We start from the raw sequence: 14,719 nt of genomic DNA on the forward strand, positions 1-14,719 counted from the left end.
CTGCAGCCTTCACCCTCCAGCTGCATCGCGCGGTGGTTTCATCATCCCCAGCCGGCGGGCCCTCCGGAGAGCGATGGGAGCTGGAATCCAACCCGGCTGCTGGCTGGGGAGGATGGGAGGAGGAACCCCCCGCCCCGGCGGCTGCAAGCCGGCCGCCGAAGCCGCGCTCCCCGGGCGCCGGCTCCGCCCGCGGGAGGCGGGCAGCCCCTCGTCCCGCCCCGGCGGGAGCGGCTGCCGGCGATGGCAGAGGCGGCGGAGGGGGCTGCGGCCGGGCGAGCGCCCCGCTTTTTCCAGCGGCTGCCCAAAGTGGTGAGCTGCGCGGCGCGGCTCCTTCCCGCGGCTGGAGCCGCGCCCGGCGCCCTGCAGCCCTGGGCAGCCCGGGCGCGCCGCGTTCGCACGACCCGCTGGGGCGGCGTGTCGGGGATCTCCATGGGAGGGCAGCGGGCTGGGGGAAAACTCAGCAGACGCCCCCTTGCCCGGGCTGGGCTGGAAGCCGAGCCCGCCGCCTCCAGGTCCCTGCGGGGTGCCTGGAAGCCCGTGGGCATCGCCGCCGCCCCCTTGAGCTGGGGCCCCCGTCTCGCAGGAAGAGCATGCAAACTGCGCCCGGGCCTGGGGCCCCGAATGGGTTAAGGGCCCCGTTTCCTGCCTTTACTGCCAACCATTACGATAATTTTCTCGGCTGCTGTATACATTTATTTTTGTACTGTTTGGGTAAGGCTTTTCATGGTTTTAGAATTGTTCGCCACCCAGAGTCGCTTGGTTGAGATGGGTGGCTATAGAACTCAATCGATCAATCAATCAATCAATCAGATGGATGGATGGATGGATGGATGGATGGATGGACCAAACAGCCCCTGGCGAAGGTCGTCCTGCCAAATAAATAAAATAATGCAACAAACGGCCCCTGGTGAAGGTCGTCCTGCCCACAGGAGGCTTGTGGACCTGAAGCTAGAAGCCCCTTGTCTGTCTTCCCATTCTTTTCGGCTGGCTATCTTGGGAGGATCAGAAGAGTCTGCTAAAACTGGCATGCTTAAAATAAAAAAACAGAGGCTTTGGGTAAAAATTCCTCCTCCTGTTGTGAATGTTCATGGTTAAGAGCCTCCCAGGTCCTAGGCCAACTTTTTAACTCAGAAACTGAAACTAAAGTGATCATTGGCGCCAGATGCTTGCAGCTGTTCTAGCACGTTTTTCAAGCTTGGCTGCTGTCAGATGAGTGGACTTCAACTCCCAGAAGTTGGGCGCTGGCTGGGGAATTCTGGGAGTTGAAGTCCACCCATCTTCAAGTGGCCAGGGTTGAGAAACACTGTGCTAGAAGGCTCCCTGTGATTTTTCACCACCTTCAGTTCTCCAGTGGCCTTTTAGAGATGGGGTGACGAGACTCACTCTTATGCCCTTGCCCAGGCTGTGCACAAGGGTAGAATTAAGAACTCGAGGGTGAAGCCCAGCCAAGGGAGAGGTTGTTGTTTATTTGTTCAGTCGCTTCCGACTCTTCGTGACTTCATGGACCAGCCCCCTCCAGAGCCTCCAGTCGGTTGTCAACACCCCCAGCTCCCCCAGGGACGAGTTCGTCACCTCTAGGATATCATCCATCCACCTTGCCCTTGGTCGGCCCCTCTTCCTTTTGTCCTCCACTCTCCCCAGCATCAGCATCTTCTCCAGGGTGTCCTGTCTTCTCATTATGTGGCCAAAGTACTTCAGTTTTGCCTTTACTATCATTCCCTCCGGTGAGCAGTCTGGCTTTACTTCCTGGAGGATGGCCTGGTTTGATCTTCTTGCAGTCCAAGGCACTCTCAAAGGAGAGGGGTCTCTTGCAAAGATGCTCCCCACAAACTGAGTCCCTTTCTGCTTCCGATTTAGGAACTCCACGCACACCTGAACGGCTCCATCAGCGCTGCCACCATGAAGAAGCTGATGGCGCAGAAACCCGACCTTCGGATTCAAAACGAAATGCTAATGATTGACAAGGGGAAGAAGAGAAGTTTGGAAGAGTAAGTCCAAGGTCAGGGGCGGCTTGGAGAGCATATGCTCCAACCTGGTGCCCCCCAGCTGCTGTTCCCAGGCTTTTAACCCTGTATGGCCTTTGGAGCAGGAGACCTGCAGCTTCAATTTCCTTTTCCTGGGATCGCCCTGCTGTTCTTGTGGGATTTGATTGGGCATTCATACCTGCAGGTGATCTCTTCTTTGTAGCTCTGCCTTTTTTCCAACCCTTTGTCTAGATTTCCCCCATCCCACCTAACTCTGCAAAGAAGGGAAAGACCCCTTCCTTAGCTCATAATATTTTCAGACCAACCCTTTGAGGAGTTACAGAAGTAAACCATCAAGTTTACGATGCAATATGACTGTTAAACATTCACAGTGGCCATAATTACAGTTGTTGTAAACTGGTCTACTTCAATTTATAGTAATTTATTTTAAAAACATAGGCACAATTTTCCAGCCTGCACATGTTGCTGTTGTTATTATTAATACCATTATTACACATTTGTCCACATAGATGTTTTCAGATGTTCCAGATCATACACCAGATTACCAGCAGACCTGAAGATATATTAATGGTAAGTTACTTTTAAGTTAGTGCTCAGATCATGGGCCCTTTCACTTCACTTCACTTCACTTCACTGCTCCATCATGGGCTTTGGGGGATGAATATTTAATTCTGGACATACATTGTACTTCTAAATGTATTGGTTGGTGCATTCAAAGAGTGGGTAGGAGAGACATGGGGATCTTGTAAGCCCTGAGTGATAGGCAGCAATTTCCAAGCGTTTTTGATTTCTAAGTGGATTAATAATAAAATTAAAAAGGGTTAGGGTTTCCACCTCCAATCAGTTTGCTGAAATAAGGAATGGTGTAGGGAATAAGGAAGGGGACCTTGATGGGGATATCTGTTACCTGCAAAGCTGGGCTGAGCACATCCCTTTTCCTTAATGCTATGTGTATATTAGGGCCTTAAACCACTATTTTGAAAGTTCGAAAAACACCGTGTTAGGGCCTGACACCACTATTAACGACTTGGTAGAGCTTGGACTTCTAGCAAGAAACAAGCTGGCCTGACCCATTATGATTGGTAGACTGGGTGTTTAGTGTGTTGTCTGAATTCAGCCAATTGTTTATTAATCAATAAGCCAAGTTAAATCAACCCTAAGTCATGGTGGTGCATGAATTACATGGTGGTGCATTATGCTTTGATGCCACTGTTTCTCAACCTTGGCCACTTTAAGGTGGGTGGACTTCACCTCCCAGAATTCCCCAGCCAGCGCCCAACTTCTGGGAGTTGAAGTCCACTCATCTGACAGCAGCCAAGCTTGAAAAACGTGCTAGAACAGCTGCAAGCATCTGGCGCCAATGATCACTTTAGTTTCAGTTTCTGAGCTGGCTGGGGAATTCTGGGAGGTGAAGTCCACCCACCTTAAAGTGGCCAAGGTTGAGAAACACTGTTTTATGTTATTGGAGAGACTAGATTGATGGGTTGCTGTGCATGTGAGCGAATGCAAGACCCCTTGCGTTTCCTTTAGCTTTGCCTCAACTCCGGTGTGGTGGCTTTCTTAGAATCCAGTGCTGGCATTTTAGGTAACCAAAGATGTTATTCAGGAATTTGCTGCAGACGGCGTAAAGTACCTCGAATTAAGGAGCACACCAAGGGCAGAAGAAAGCACAGGTAACTTTCCTGTTCTGATTTCCCCACAACGGCGGTCAGTCACCTCCCACTCAATGCCTCTGCTTCTCAGCTCCTCCTCTTCCAGAAGTGTGGCCTTGCCAAAGCTGGGCTGGTTTGAGGCAAACCATCTCAGACCTTGAAACAAGCTGGCAGAGGAAATGTCTGGATGCTTTGCGTCTGCCCTTCCTCTGCACCTGGAATGAATGCCTATTTTCCCTCATTTGCAGGGATGACCAAATGGACATATGTGGAAGCTGTGCTTGAGGGCATCAAGCAATGTAAGGAGGAGGGATTGGATATAGATGTTAGGTAAGTTCCAAGAAGCCCAGATGCATACCGCAAAATGGCTTGTTTGGGGCGTTGAGTGAACCCAGCCTGTGTTTTTTCAGTGACCATGGCTGGGTCATAGCTTAGCACGTGATGCAGAGTCCACCATTTTATAATGCCGAATTCCTCAGTGGAAATTGTCGAGATCCCAAACAAGACCTTTCCCTGTGTCTTTGCTGGCAAGAGGATCCTGGCATTGCTGTTCGTCTCCATTGGCTTAGGAAAACCAATTTAGCCATTCATCTTCCATCAAAAATGCCCCCCTTTTCACACACCCCTTCTCCACTGTCATAGTTCACAGCTAGGCGCTAAATCACTTTGATTCCAGGCGGGTCATAAAAGTAGGATTTTGGATGAATTAGCCCAAATAGGGATGGAAGGACTCTGGAGGGCAAGGTGCAAACATTTCAGCTGATTTGGGCGCATGAGAAGGCCAGACAGCCGTCCCTTTGTGCTTGCTAGCAGAAGTTTTGATTCCCATCATTTCTAGCTAAAAGAATCCAGCTGGCCCCTTGGAGACGGAGTGTTATTCCTTAGACGTCTTGCTAGATGTGTATTTATGTTATATTTTTCCATTTATACCCCACCTTTCCATGCAAACAGGCTGGATTTACCCATGATAGGGCATAGTTTGGTTAGCCAAGGTTTAGGTAAATATTTTTTAAATTTAATTTTATTTATGCAATGTATAAGCTGCCGCACTCCCAACAACTCTGGGTGGCTGATGATTAAAAGTAAAAAAAACAATATTAAAATAATATTTAATAATAATACCCCCAGAAACAACATTTAACCAAAGAAAATCCATCCAGCAAGGGTTCAATCTTTGCTCTGCCCATGAGCCTGGGAGAATAGCCAGGTCTTTTAATAACTTTCAGAATGTCTTCTGAGTGGGAACCTTATAACTGGGAAGCACTATATAATATGCTAAACTATAAATTCTAGTTTGCAAATCCCAGCGCCTGGCAGTATGCATCGTGCTAAACTCAGGTGAAACGTAAACCAGCTTTGTTGTGGAATCTTGGCCAAGGCCAGTCCTAATAGGCGACAGTTCATAGCATCATAGAATTGGGAGGGTCTCCAGAGGTCGTCTAGTCCAACCCACTGCAATTTCCAGAAATATCTGTCTACGAGCTTCCCCACTTCACCTGGAGATTTATATATTCTAGGTTCCTAGTATCCGTGGACAGAAGTCAGGGGACAGCTGCTGCCAAGGAAACTGTGAAGTTGGCAGAAGACTTTTTGCTCTCTGCCGACGGCGTGGTCGTCGGCCTGGACCTCAGCGGGAATCCGAAAGTAAGCTGCTTCGAAACATAAAATCTTAAGCTGTTTGACGTTTCCTTGATCAGCCTGTCAGATTATTTAATTGAACAAAGCTGCGTTTGATGTCCGTTTCCCTTTTGAAGGTGGGACACGGCCAGGACTTCTTGGAGCCTCTTCTGGAAGCCAAGAAAGCTGGTTTGAAGCTGGCGTTGCATCTTTCAGAGGTAAGTCTTGGATGCTGGGTTCGAACCCCGATCACCCCTTGACTGGTCTCCCCACGCAAGCTCTGTGCTCCATAGGATCACATCTGTGCTTGGAGGGAGGTCACCAGGGCATCTCCGAGCTGGTGGACCAGACTGAGAAGTAAAAAATCTTGGAAGAAGGCAAGTCACTTCTGTCTGGCTGGCAAGAGAACTTCCAAGTGGTGGTGGCGAAATGCCAGGAGTGGATCTTGAAGTGGAGGGCGTTTTTCACCCTTATCTTTTAATCCCTGGGCTGTGAGCGTTAAAACCAGGCCCCGCATAAGAGGCTGAGCTGTGGGCTCACCCCGGGGCCATACTGCAAGTCCCCAGTTCAAGAACATCCCTGTTTACGGACTACTCCTAGTTAAGAATGGATTGCCGTCAAGACTTATATTACGCATTCGAGTTAAGTACAATGTTTCAGGTTAAGTCTACAATACTACTTTGTGTATTATTATGTTTAAGATGTTTTAGTGTATTGGGAAGTGTTTCTTAAGTGTTTTATATGCATAGAAAGGCAAGATATATACTATATACTAAGAAAAAAAATGACTAACTGATGCTAAACAACTGTTCTGACTTACATACAAATTCAACTTAAGAACAGACTTAGGAACAGAACTCGTTCCTAAACTGGGGGCCTGCTGTACAGGTAGTCCTTGCTTAATGACCACAATTGGGATCGGAAATTTGGTTGCTAAGTGAAGCAGTCATTAAATGAATCCAACCCAATTTTACGACCTTTTTTGCGGTAGTTGTTAAGCAAATCACTGTGGGTGCTAAGCAAACTTTGTGGTCGTTAAGCGAATCATGCTTAACAAATCCCAATTGATCTTGCTTGCCAGAAGCTGGCTGGGAAATGTTGAAAATGGTGATCACGTCATCATGGGATGCTGCGATGGTCATAAATGCAAACTGGTTGCCAAGCGCACAAATTGTGATCACGTAACTGTGGGGACACCATGATGGTTGGAAGTGTGAGGACCGGTCGCAAGTTGGTTTTTCAGCACTGTTGTAAGTCTGAAACATTACTAAACAAATGGTTGTTAAGCGAGGACTACCTGTATACCTACACCCAAGAACCCCAATTGGCTTGGCCCACTTGCTTCGCAGAGTATTGGGGGCATCACCTGGACAGATCAAAACAGCCGCTGGGTCCCTGTGAAAATCTCATTCATCTGTTGCCAGGAGGGGGGCATTACCAACAGCTCCCTCCCCCACTTCTGAATTGTAGCAAGGGGGAGAAAAAATGTGATCTCTTAGAGATGGTGGGTGTCACTTTTAGAACCCAGATCTTTTCTTTCCCAAAAGATAATGGTAACAAGGGCATTTGTTTCTAATTTTTTTCTAACCGTGATGCGGCATCAAGTCAGTGTCGACTCTCAGCGACCACATGGATGGATTTTCTCCATGATGATCCCTCCCTAATCTGGTCCTTCAGCATTTCCGAAGTTTTTTTTTCCTTCTAAAGGGTACAGTATAAATCTAAAGGTCAATAAGGAAACAGAAGGCAACCCCATTTTTTCCTTCTTCTCTACAATCCTACTCACTTCCGTTTTTCTTAATGTGACCTATAAATCTAACAGACTGGTTGTGCTCACGCAGCACACTAAGCCAGGTTTACTGAAGCGTGGTTGAGTGAACAAGCCACCATTCGTTGGGTGCGTGCAACATCTCAGACCCATGCCTTGAGGGTGCAATTTGGGCTTGCACAAGCCTTTTGCTCCGTTGGTATCCTGCTCATGCAACGTGTCTCGTCTCCAGATTCCCAAGCGGGAGGACGAAACTCGGCTGCTCCTGGGCCTTCCCCCGGACCGGATCGGACACGGGACATTTCTTCACACGTCGGAATGGGCCGCGCAGGATCTGGTGGAGCTCGTGAGGCAAAATGGGACCCCTCTAGGCAAGGAGAGACTTGAAACGGAAGCTGGGCAATGGGTCATGGGCGGGCTGGGGATGATGGGAGAGCAACCCAGCGTTTCTCAAAGCCGCTTCTCGGGGGAGTAAGGGAGGTACCATTCGGAATCTGGGAAACGGCTGTGGGCGCTCTCACGAAAGGGCTGCTGGCCCAAGCAGAGCATTTGCCAAATCTGGTTTGATGGACCGGGCCTGCAACTAGGGTCTGTGTCACCCGGGGCAAACATGGATTCCACGCCCATTTTGGCACCTACCCAGTGCTCATTTTGGTGCCCCTCTCAGTGCGGCGCCTGGGGCACATGCCCACTTGCCCCCCCCAGTTGCGGCCCTGTGATGGACCAGAAACCAGCCAAGGTGCCTGATGCTGTGTAGGTGGAAAGATGGCCCAAATCTGAATTGCCTACAAATGCTACCTTGCCTTCTCCAAGTCAGCTACAGGTGGTCCTCGACTTACAATCATTCGTTTAAAGACAGTCCGAAGTTATGGCGGCCTTGGAAAGGGTGCTTTATAGCTTGTAAAGCACTTCAAAATGTTGCACTCCCCGCGGTCACATGACGCTCGGCAACTGGCTCACACTTACGACCGGTCGCAACATCCTGTGGTCACATGATCACATTTCGCAACGTTTTTTGCCATTTTCTGGCAAAAAAGACTCCCATTGGGGAAGCTGGCTTTGCTAATGACTGCAGTGATTAGCTTAATTACCTGTGATTCGCTTAACCACTCCCGTAAAAATGGTTGTAAAATTGGGTCCGGTCACATAGTGACTCGACTTACGACTGCAACAACTTACAATGGAAATTCCAGTTCCGGTTGTGGTTGTAGGTCGAGGACTACCTGTAGACAGTTTGCTGCTAAGCGGAGCTCTTTCATCTTGGAAGAAGACAGAGAGAGGACCTCAGTCCTTTTCAGTGAGTCAAGCCAGGATTGAAACAGACTAGATCAGTGTTTCTTGACCTTGGCCCACTTTCAGATGGGGGGACTTCAACTCCCAGAATTCTGGGAGTTGAAGTCCCCCCATCTGAAAGTGGCCATGGGTGAAAAACACTGGTCTAGATTGACTTGGATTTTATTCCCCCACCCTGTTTTTTTTTCTCCTGCCTTGGCCTCATGCTATTGCCGTTTCCCTCCCTCAGAACTCTGCCTGACGTCCAACCTGAAGGGCAAGACGGTGCCCTCCAGGAGCCAACACCATTTCGGATTCTGGTACCCGCTGGGTCATCCCGTCGTCCTTGGCGTAAGGCGCTTTGGATTCTCCTGGGTGCAAAGCGGGGCGGCACAGCCTCTTTCCAAAAAACGCTGCAGGCCTTGCATGGAAGTAGAAACCTGTCCCTCGGTGCCCCAAAGCAAGGCATTTGCCTTGCTACGGCCGAGCCCCCCTTTGCTGCCCTCCCCCCCTGGCAGGAAGGAGCGTTCCCCCCACATCGTTTCTTTTGTCTCTAGACGGATGACAAGGGCGTTTTTGCCACCGAGCTGTCTCAGGAGTACCAGCTGGTGGCGGAGACCTTCCAGCTGTCCGACGAGCAAGTCTGGGCGCTCTCCGCCAATGCCGTCGACCATGTCTTTGCTTCCAGCCACACGAAGACAACGCTGAAGGAGCAGTGGCGGAAGCTGAAGCCAGCCCTGCTGAAGTGGGACGCAAGCCGTGGGACCCGTTGAGGGCTGTGTGGCGAGAGCCCACGGGTGGAGTTTGTCGGTCGGATCTATAGCCTGCCTCCCTGCAGGTTGCGCATGGGTGTCCGTCGCATTTCCTCCTGCGGTGCTGCTCCAGCGCCCCATCTCTGTGTTTTGGTGGTGTCGGAGCAGGTCTGGCTTGGGGTCGCCCGAGGAACTTGGGGTGGACTTGAACCTGGTTCTTCTAACCTCTTCACCCCTAGAGTCACCCCACGCCCTCCTACCGCACCAGTTAGCCTTGGAATGGGAGACGAGATCCTGATTCCCACGTTGCCTTAAGCCGTAAGGTGGGCTGATGTTGTCTTACCATCAGGCCAACCTAATTAGTGATGCTTTCACCTGTTTAAGCAAAGGATGGATTGATTTCTTTAGAGTTTAAATAGCCCTCTAGAGAAGGGGCAGGAGGATGCTGTCCTAGGAATTCAGCAAAGTGTGAGTGTTCACTTAACCACAATTGTAGCATCTCAGGGAATATTCCTGGAAACCATCCAGGTTTGCTTCCCCACCAATTCCTGCAGCTCCCCTCAAAGGATCGTTTGGTTTCACATATTGGGCCAACCCATTTGTGACTTCACAATAGCTCGGTGAATTTGCTGGGTTCCACCTGCTAACCTATAAACCATGGTTTATAAGCCACCTGGTGGGATTATTGTGGCATCCTCAAACGAACTACATTATCACCTGTGTTTCTCTCTTACTCTCTGGGGCAAAGGGGGCATTTTGAAAGCTAATGGCTAGGTTAAGATGGTGTGGGTCTGAGTGGAAACCAGTACAGGTAGTCGTTGACTTACGACCACAATTGGGACCAGAGCTTTTTTTGCTAAGTGAGGCTGTCATTAAGTGAGTCACACCTGCTTTTACAACCTGTTTTGCCATGGTCATTAAGTGAATCACATGGTCATTAAGCAAATCCAGCTTCCCCCATTGACTTTGCTTGTCAGAAGCTGGCTGGGAAGGTCACAAATGGTGATCACGTGACCCTGGGACACTGCAAATGTCATAAACACATGCCGGTCGCCAAGCGCCTGAATTTTGATCACATGACCGCAGGGATGCCATTATGGTTTTAAGTGTGAGGACCTTCACTTTTTTAACACCATCATAACTTCAAACAGTCGCTAAATAAATGGTCGTAAGTAGAGGACTACCTGTATTTCTGGGGTACTGAAAGACTATCCATAAAATGAAGAGAGAAATCACGCCCCGCCCCGAAGCTTGATTCACTTTCATGCTTTATATCTGAGCAGCTGGATTCTGAAGGGGGAGACGGATCCTCAGCGGTCCCCAATTCTGAATGGCCACCCTTAAAAGTTGGTGTGTCCTCCAAGACATTCCAGGTTCTGCCTCCCTGCCAATTCCCCAGTTCTTCCTTACATCTCTGATGTTTGCAAAGAGAAAAGCTGGAGTCTGTTTATCCAGGCCAGTTGTTCTGGTCTGGGAACTGGCAAATTTAATAAAGTCCCAAGAGCTTACAGGCAGTCCCCATGGATTTTCTTTCTTTCCTTCCTTCCTTCCTTTTCAGCAAGTCCAGAGCCAAAGCCGGTCACACACTGCAAAGGGTCAGAGAGAGTTATATCAGGCAAGGGCCAGGATGTGACCTCTTCAGCTAGTGTAGGTAGAAAGTACAGCTAGTCCTCGACTTATGACCATTTGTTGATCGATGGTCCGAAGTTACAACGTCCTTGGAATGGGTGCTTTATGGCCTGTAAAGCACTACTGAGTGTCGCAAAACGTCATTCCCCCCCCCCCGATCACTTGATCGCATTTCAGGCGCTTGGCAACCAGCTCATTTACAACTGGTTGCAACATCCTGTGGTCACGTGATTATGTTTTGTAACATTTTTTGCCTTTTCTGGCAAAAAAAGCCCATTGAGGAAGCTGGATTCACTTAATGACCTGTGGTTCACTTAACAAAAGCCATAAAAATGGTCATAAAATTGGGTCCAGTCTTGTGGTGACTTGACTTACGATGGAAATTCCGATCCCAATTGTAGTTGTAAGTCGGGGACTATCTGTATCCCAGAAAGCTGGGGTTCCTACAAAGCCAGCTGGCCCTTCCTAACAGAGATAAGGCTGCTCTGCTGATTTCTTTCCTCCCCCACCCCACTGATTTTTTGTGGGGGGGGGTGTTACAAGAAAGTGCTCAAGTGGGGGGGGGTGGGCAATATGTGGAAGTCACACAAAAATGCTAAACTGGAGCTGTCATTGTGGATTCCTAAATCATGGGTCTACTTCGCAAATGCAGTCAGGTTTTAGGGTGGTCAGCCTTATCCTAAACCAGTGTTTCTCAACGTTGGCCACTTTCAGATGGGTGGACTTCAACTCCCAGAATTGCCCAGCCAGCAAGGCTGGCTGGGGAATTCTGGGAGCTGAAGTCCACCCATCTGAAAGTGGCCAACGTTGAGAAACGCTGCCCTAAACATTTGCAGAAACTGGAAGGCAAGGTGTAAATTCATCAATTAATAAAAACATGCAAAGGGCATCTCTCCCTCCCTGAGAAAGCAGCTGGGTTTATACCTCATGCTAAGCCCTAAAATGCAGTTGGTTTCGTTTTGAGCTCACACATTTTGAATGTGTGAGCTCAAAACTATTGTGGCTTAGACCTTAGCCATGATGAGGGCTTTTTCATCAGGCTGCAGGGAAGCCACGGTTTAGCAGAAGGTCTGCTTCCATCCATGAGCGATGGAGAACCCTCCTGAAGGACGGACAACGAATGGGAGGCAGAGAGAAAGAAGAAGGCGTCACTGACCGAATGGTTTGCCAGCCGTTCTCCATGGCTTAATGGAGTTGATGACGTTGACATAATTAATCCACTTCTCTTCCCAGGCAGGACCTGGTCCTGAAAGGGAGAATGGAAAACTTTTCTACAGATCCATGTAAGGAACCTATTCTATCTGCAGATAAACAAAGGAGCTGCTGTGTTCTCATCTCCATAACGCAGCGTAGGGGAAGTGGGGATGACCGTTCATTTCCAGATCTTTTGTTCTCTTAGATTTGAGGCTCATTAGACAGAGCTCCCATTTCCCCCTGTGTCATTAGGGGTGTTCTGCAATTCAGCGTCTGGGAAGACCCAGGCTGAAGTAATGGGAAGAAGGAATAACCTCAAGGAACAGGAAGAAGAGCCCGTACCAAGACAATGGAGAGGGGAATAAATCTACATGGGGATGGCTGCTATAAGCCACTCCTCCCACACTTGGACTGTTTTAGATTCTTTAGCTGCTTGGACTTTCTATTTTTTACTCTTATTTATATTATTTCTGTAATTTTATACTGTATATTTTATTCATTGTGTGATTGTTATTTTAATTGATTATTGTAAACTGCCCAGAGTCCCCCAATGGGAGGAGATGGGTGGGGACAAATTGGATGGATGGATGGATAAATCAAATGGTTAGGTAAAAGAAATCTGAGTCCGGGGCAGAACTGTAATCTGAGAAAGCATCTCAGACAAGACAGTCCCTGGTTCTCATGAAGACAAAGGGAGGGAAAGGGGTAGTGCATTCAGACTTGTAAGACTGTGTTACTGTAACCATATTAAAAAATAGTATTAGCAGTCGTAACTCTGGTTTCCTAGTCTGGTCTACCTCCAAGGGCTGACAGGTGGCCTATGCAGATGTGTAGGATTGCAGCTGGTTGGGATAATTGGCTGATTTGCTTCAGGCATGCACTGGCCATTTTGGAATAAGAGTTGGCCCAAAGATGGTTGGAATCTCAGGCCACATCAAGTCATATCCTGGTTTGCAGGCTGCATCTTGTATGAACCCAGCTCTGATGGTTTCCTAATCACAGTTAATGGGAATTTGAGCAAGCCTTTCCTTGTTCAGCAAGCCAGGGAAGCAAATGATAGTGGGATGAGTAGGATGAGTAATCTCAGCCAATGACTTTTCCAAGGTGGCCATGGGAAGTAACTTAAGGCAACTGCCCACCACTACTTGGCTGGTATCCTAGTAAACAGCTGATATCTGAACCAATGCCCAGCACTTCCCCTGGTCCAAAGGATAATAAATCCAATCCCTCTTCACCTGGAGCATCTCATCATTCCAAGTGGGAACCCTTGACTTTTCTAAAACAGCAGATTGCATTTCTATTTATAATCCAAACTAACCTGCCCAAGGTGCAGAAACACACGGGGCAGCCTAGAGCAGAGGATTTGCCAGATTAGCTCTGGGGGATGACAAGGGATGAGCAGAACTTGCAAATGCTGGTTTAACTCCCACCATGGTTTTACCTGTCTCCTGAGTCCTATCAATTATCATTGCTCCACGTTGTTTAATTGCTTCTCTCATGTATCCATGGTTGTCTACGATCTCAAGAAGAAGAAGAAGAACAAAAATCTAACTTGCTTGTGTTAGGGGAGATTTTTTTTTAAAGTATTTGCTTAAATAAGAGAAATGGGAATCAAAGTGGATATGTTGATTCTTTCTCATAGAAAGATACTGGCGGAAGGGGGACAGTCCCAGCTTTTGAGAAGTCCTTCAAGGATGCTGGCAGAGGACTGTCCAGCTTCTGCCTGAATGCACCCATCATGGGGTGGGGTGGGAAAACATTGGCAATACTTTGTCTATGTCTGGACCCTCCAAGCCATAACCAGGACAAAGAAAATGATGCATCAGAGCAGGAGGACCATGGTGATTTTGCAATGCAATGCTATAGTTGGGCTATTGGAGATCATTCCAAGTGAAGGGAGAAACCCTGGACCTCGAGCATGCTAGGAAGACAGCCTCACCACCTCCCCAGAGGCAGCCTTGTCCTCCAACTCAACCATGTTTATCTTCTAATGTTTAGCTCCAGTCAGCTTCCTCCCCACTTCCACTCCTTCATTCTACACCCGTTGAAGTTTCCCAGGGCAGTTGGCTTAGAGCGGTCTTTTCCGATCTGGAGCTTCAGCTCCATCTCCCATCATTCTTAACCAATGTGATGGAATTCTGGGAGTTGAAGTCCGAGGCCTCAAGAGTTGGGAAGCCTGCTCAACGGCTTCCCCAGATTCAAGACATCAACACCAAGGGAGGGGAAAAGGCCAGACTTACAGGGCTAGGAATAAAGAGATAAGACGGTCCATCAAGGGAATAGTCAGGAGTAATGGCATAAGGCGGGAGAAGTGGTCTGCAAAAAACCCCAAAAGGTGCACGTAATGTTATATTCCCATTTTTTTTTCTTATCAAATCAACATATATGTATAATCCTACAAATTCAGAGTCTGGCTAGTCCTACAGGCCCCGATTCCCCTTCGCCTACCCAAAGACTGAATTCACCAAACCACTGAACTTGATTATAGAATGAACCCATTTTCTGAATTCATACAATCCCCTAAGCCATCAGTAAACTCAACAGATTGGCATGACATGGTAGGGCACCACAAAACCATAACCAAGTTTGCACTATTTTGGGAAGGTAAAGGATTCTGTTCCTTGAGCTAAAAGTCCTGGGTGGGGTTGAGTGACCCAAAAGGTTGAATTGTAGGGAACGCTGGTTTGTCTGAAGACTACTTGGATGAAAGAGCCCCATCCTCTTTTAATGGAATTAAGGTGTAAAAAGGGGTGGGGCTTTAACTGTGAAGTGGCTGCCATCTTGGCTTCTCTGACCCCTCCCTGTGGATGCCCCTGGTTTTGATGATTAAAAGTGATTTATTATGACCTA

At 48.4% G+C, this 14,719-nt stretch overlaps 1 protein-coding gene and 1 long non-coding RNA gene across 2 annotated transcripts; one reads left to right on the top strand and one right to left on the bottom strand.

The window, feature by feature from the left end:
• Positions 1-230: 230 nt before the first annotated feature.
• On the top strand, positions 231-9,141 carry ADAL (adenosine deaminase like). The gene is made up of 10 exons (XM_063313960.1): positions 231-309; positions 1,858-1,988; positions 2,495-2,555; positions 3,571-3,658; positions 3,886-3,967; positions 5,155-5,281; positions 5,392-5,472; positions 7,255-7,393; positions 8,545-8,645; positions 8,852-9,141. The coding sequence occupies exons 1-10, from the start codon at positions 241-243 to the stop codon at positions 9,065-9,067; spliced, it is 1,095 nt and encodes a 364-aa protein (XP_063170030.1). The 5' UTR covers positions 231-240; the 3' UTR covers positions 9,068-9,141.
• A 1,347-nt stretch (positions 9,142-10,488) lies between these two features.
• LOC134504660 (uncharacterized) lies at positions 10,489-14,187 on the bottom strand. The gene is made up of 4 exons (XR_010068664.1): positions 14,110-14,187; positions 13,311-13,389; positions 11,832-11,921; positions 10,489-10,632 (listed from the first exon to the last, which is right to left on the bottom strand). It is a non-coding gene; the product is annotated as an uncharacterized LOC134504660 (long non-coding RNA).
• Between the last annotated feature and the right edge of the window lie 532 nt (positions 14,188-14,719).

The sequence above is a fragment of the Candoia aspera genome, chromosome 13 (genome assembly GCF_035149785.1).
Source record: "Candoia aspera isolate rCanAsp1 chromosome 13, rCanAsp1.hap2, whole genome shotgun sequence".
Lineage (NCBI taxonomy): Eukaryota > Metazoa > Chordata > Lepidosauria > Squamata > Boidae > Candoia > Candoia aspera.

Coding starts and splice junctions, on each gene's coding strand:
- ADAL (XM_063313960.1), top strand. CDS start 241: ATGGCAGAGGCGGCGGAGGGGGCTGCGGCCGGGCGAGCGCCCCGCTTT. Junction 2,556..3,570: donor GACCTGAAGATATATTAATG/GTAAGTTACTTT, acceptor CTGGCATTTTAG/GTAACCAAAGATGTTATTCA. Junction 3,659..3,885: donor AAGGGCAGAAGAAAGCACAG/GTAACTTTCCTG, acceptor CCTCATTTGCAG/GGATGACCAAATGGACATAT.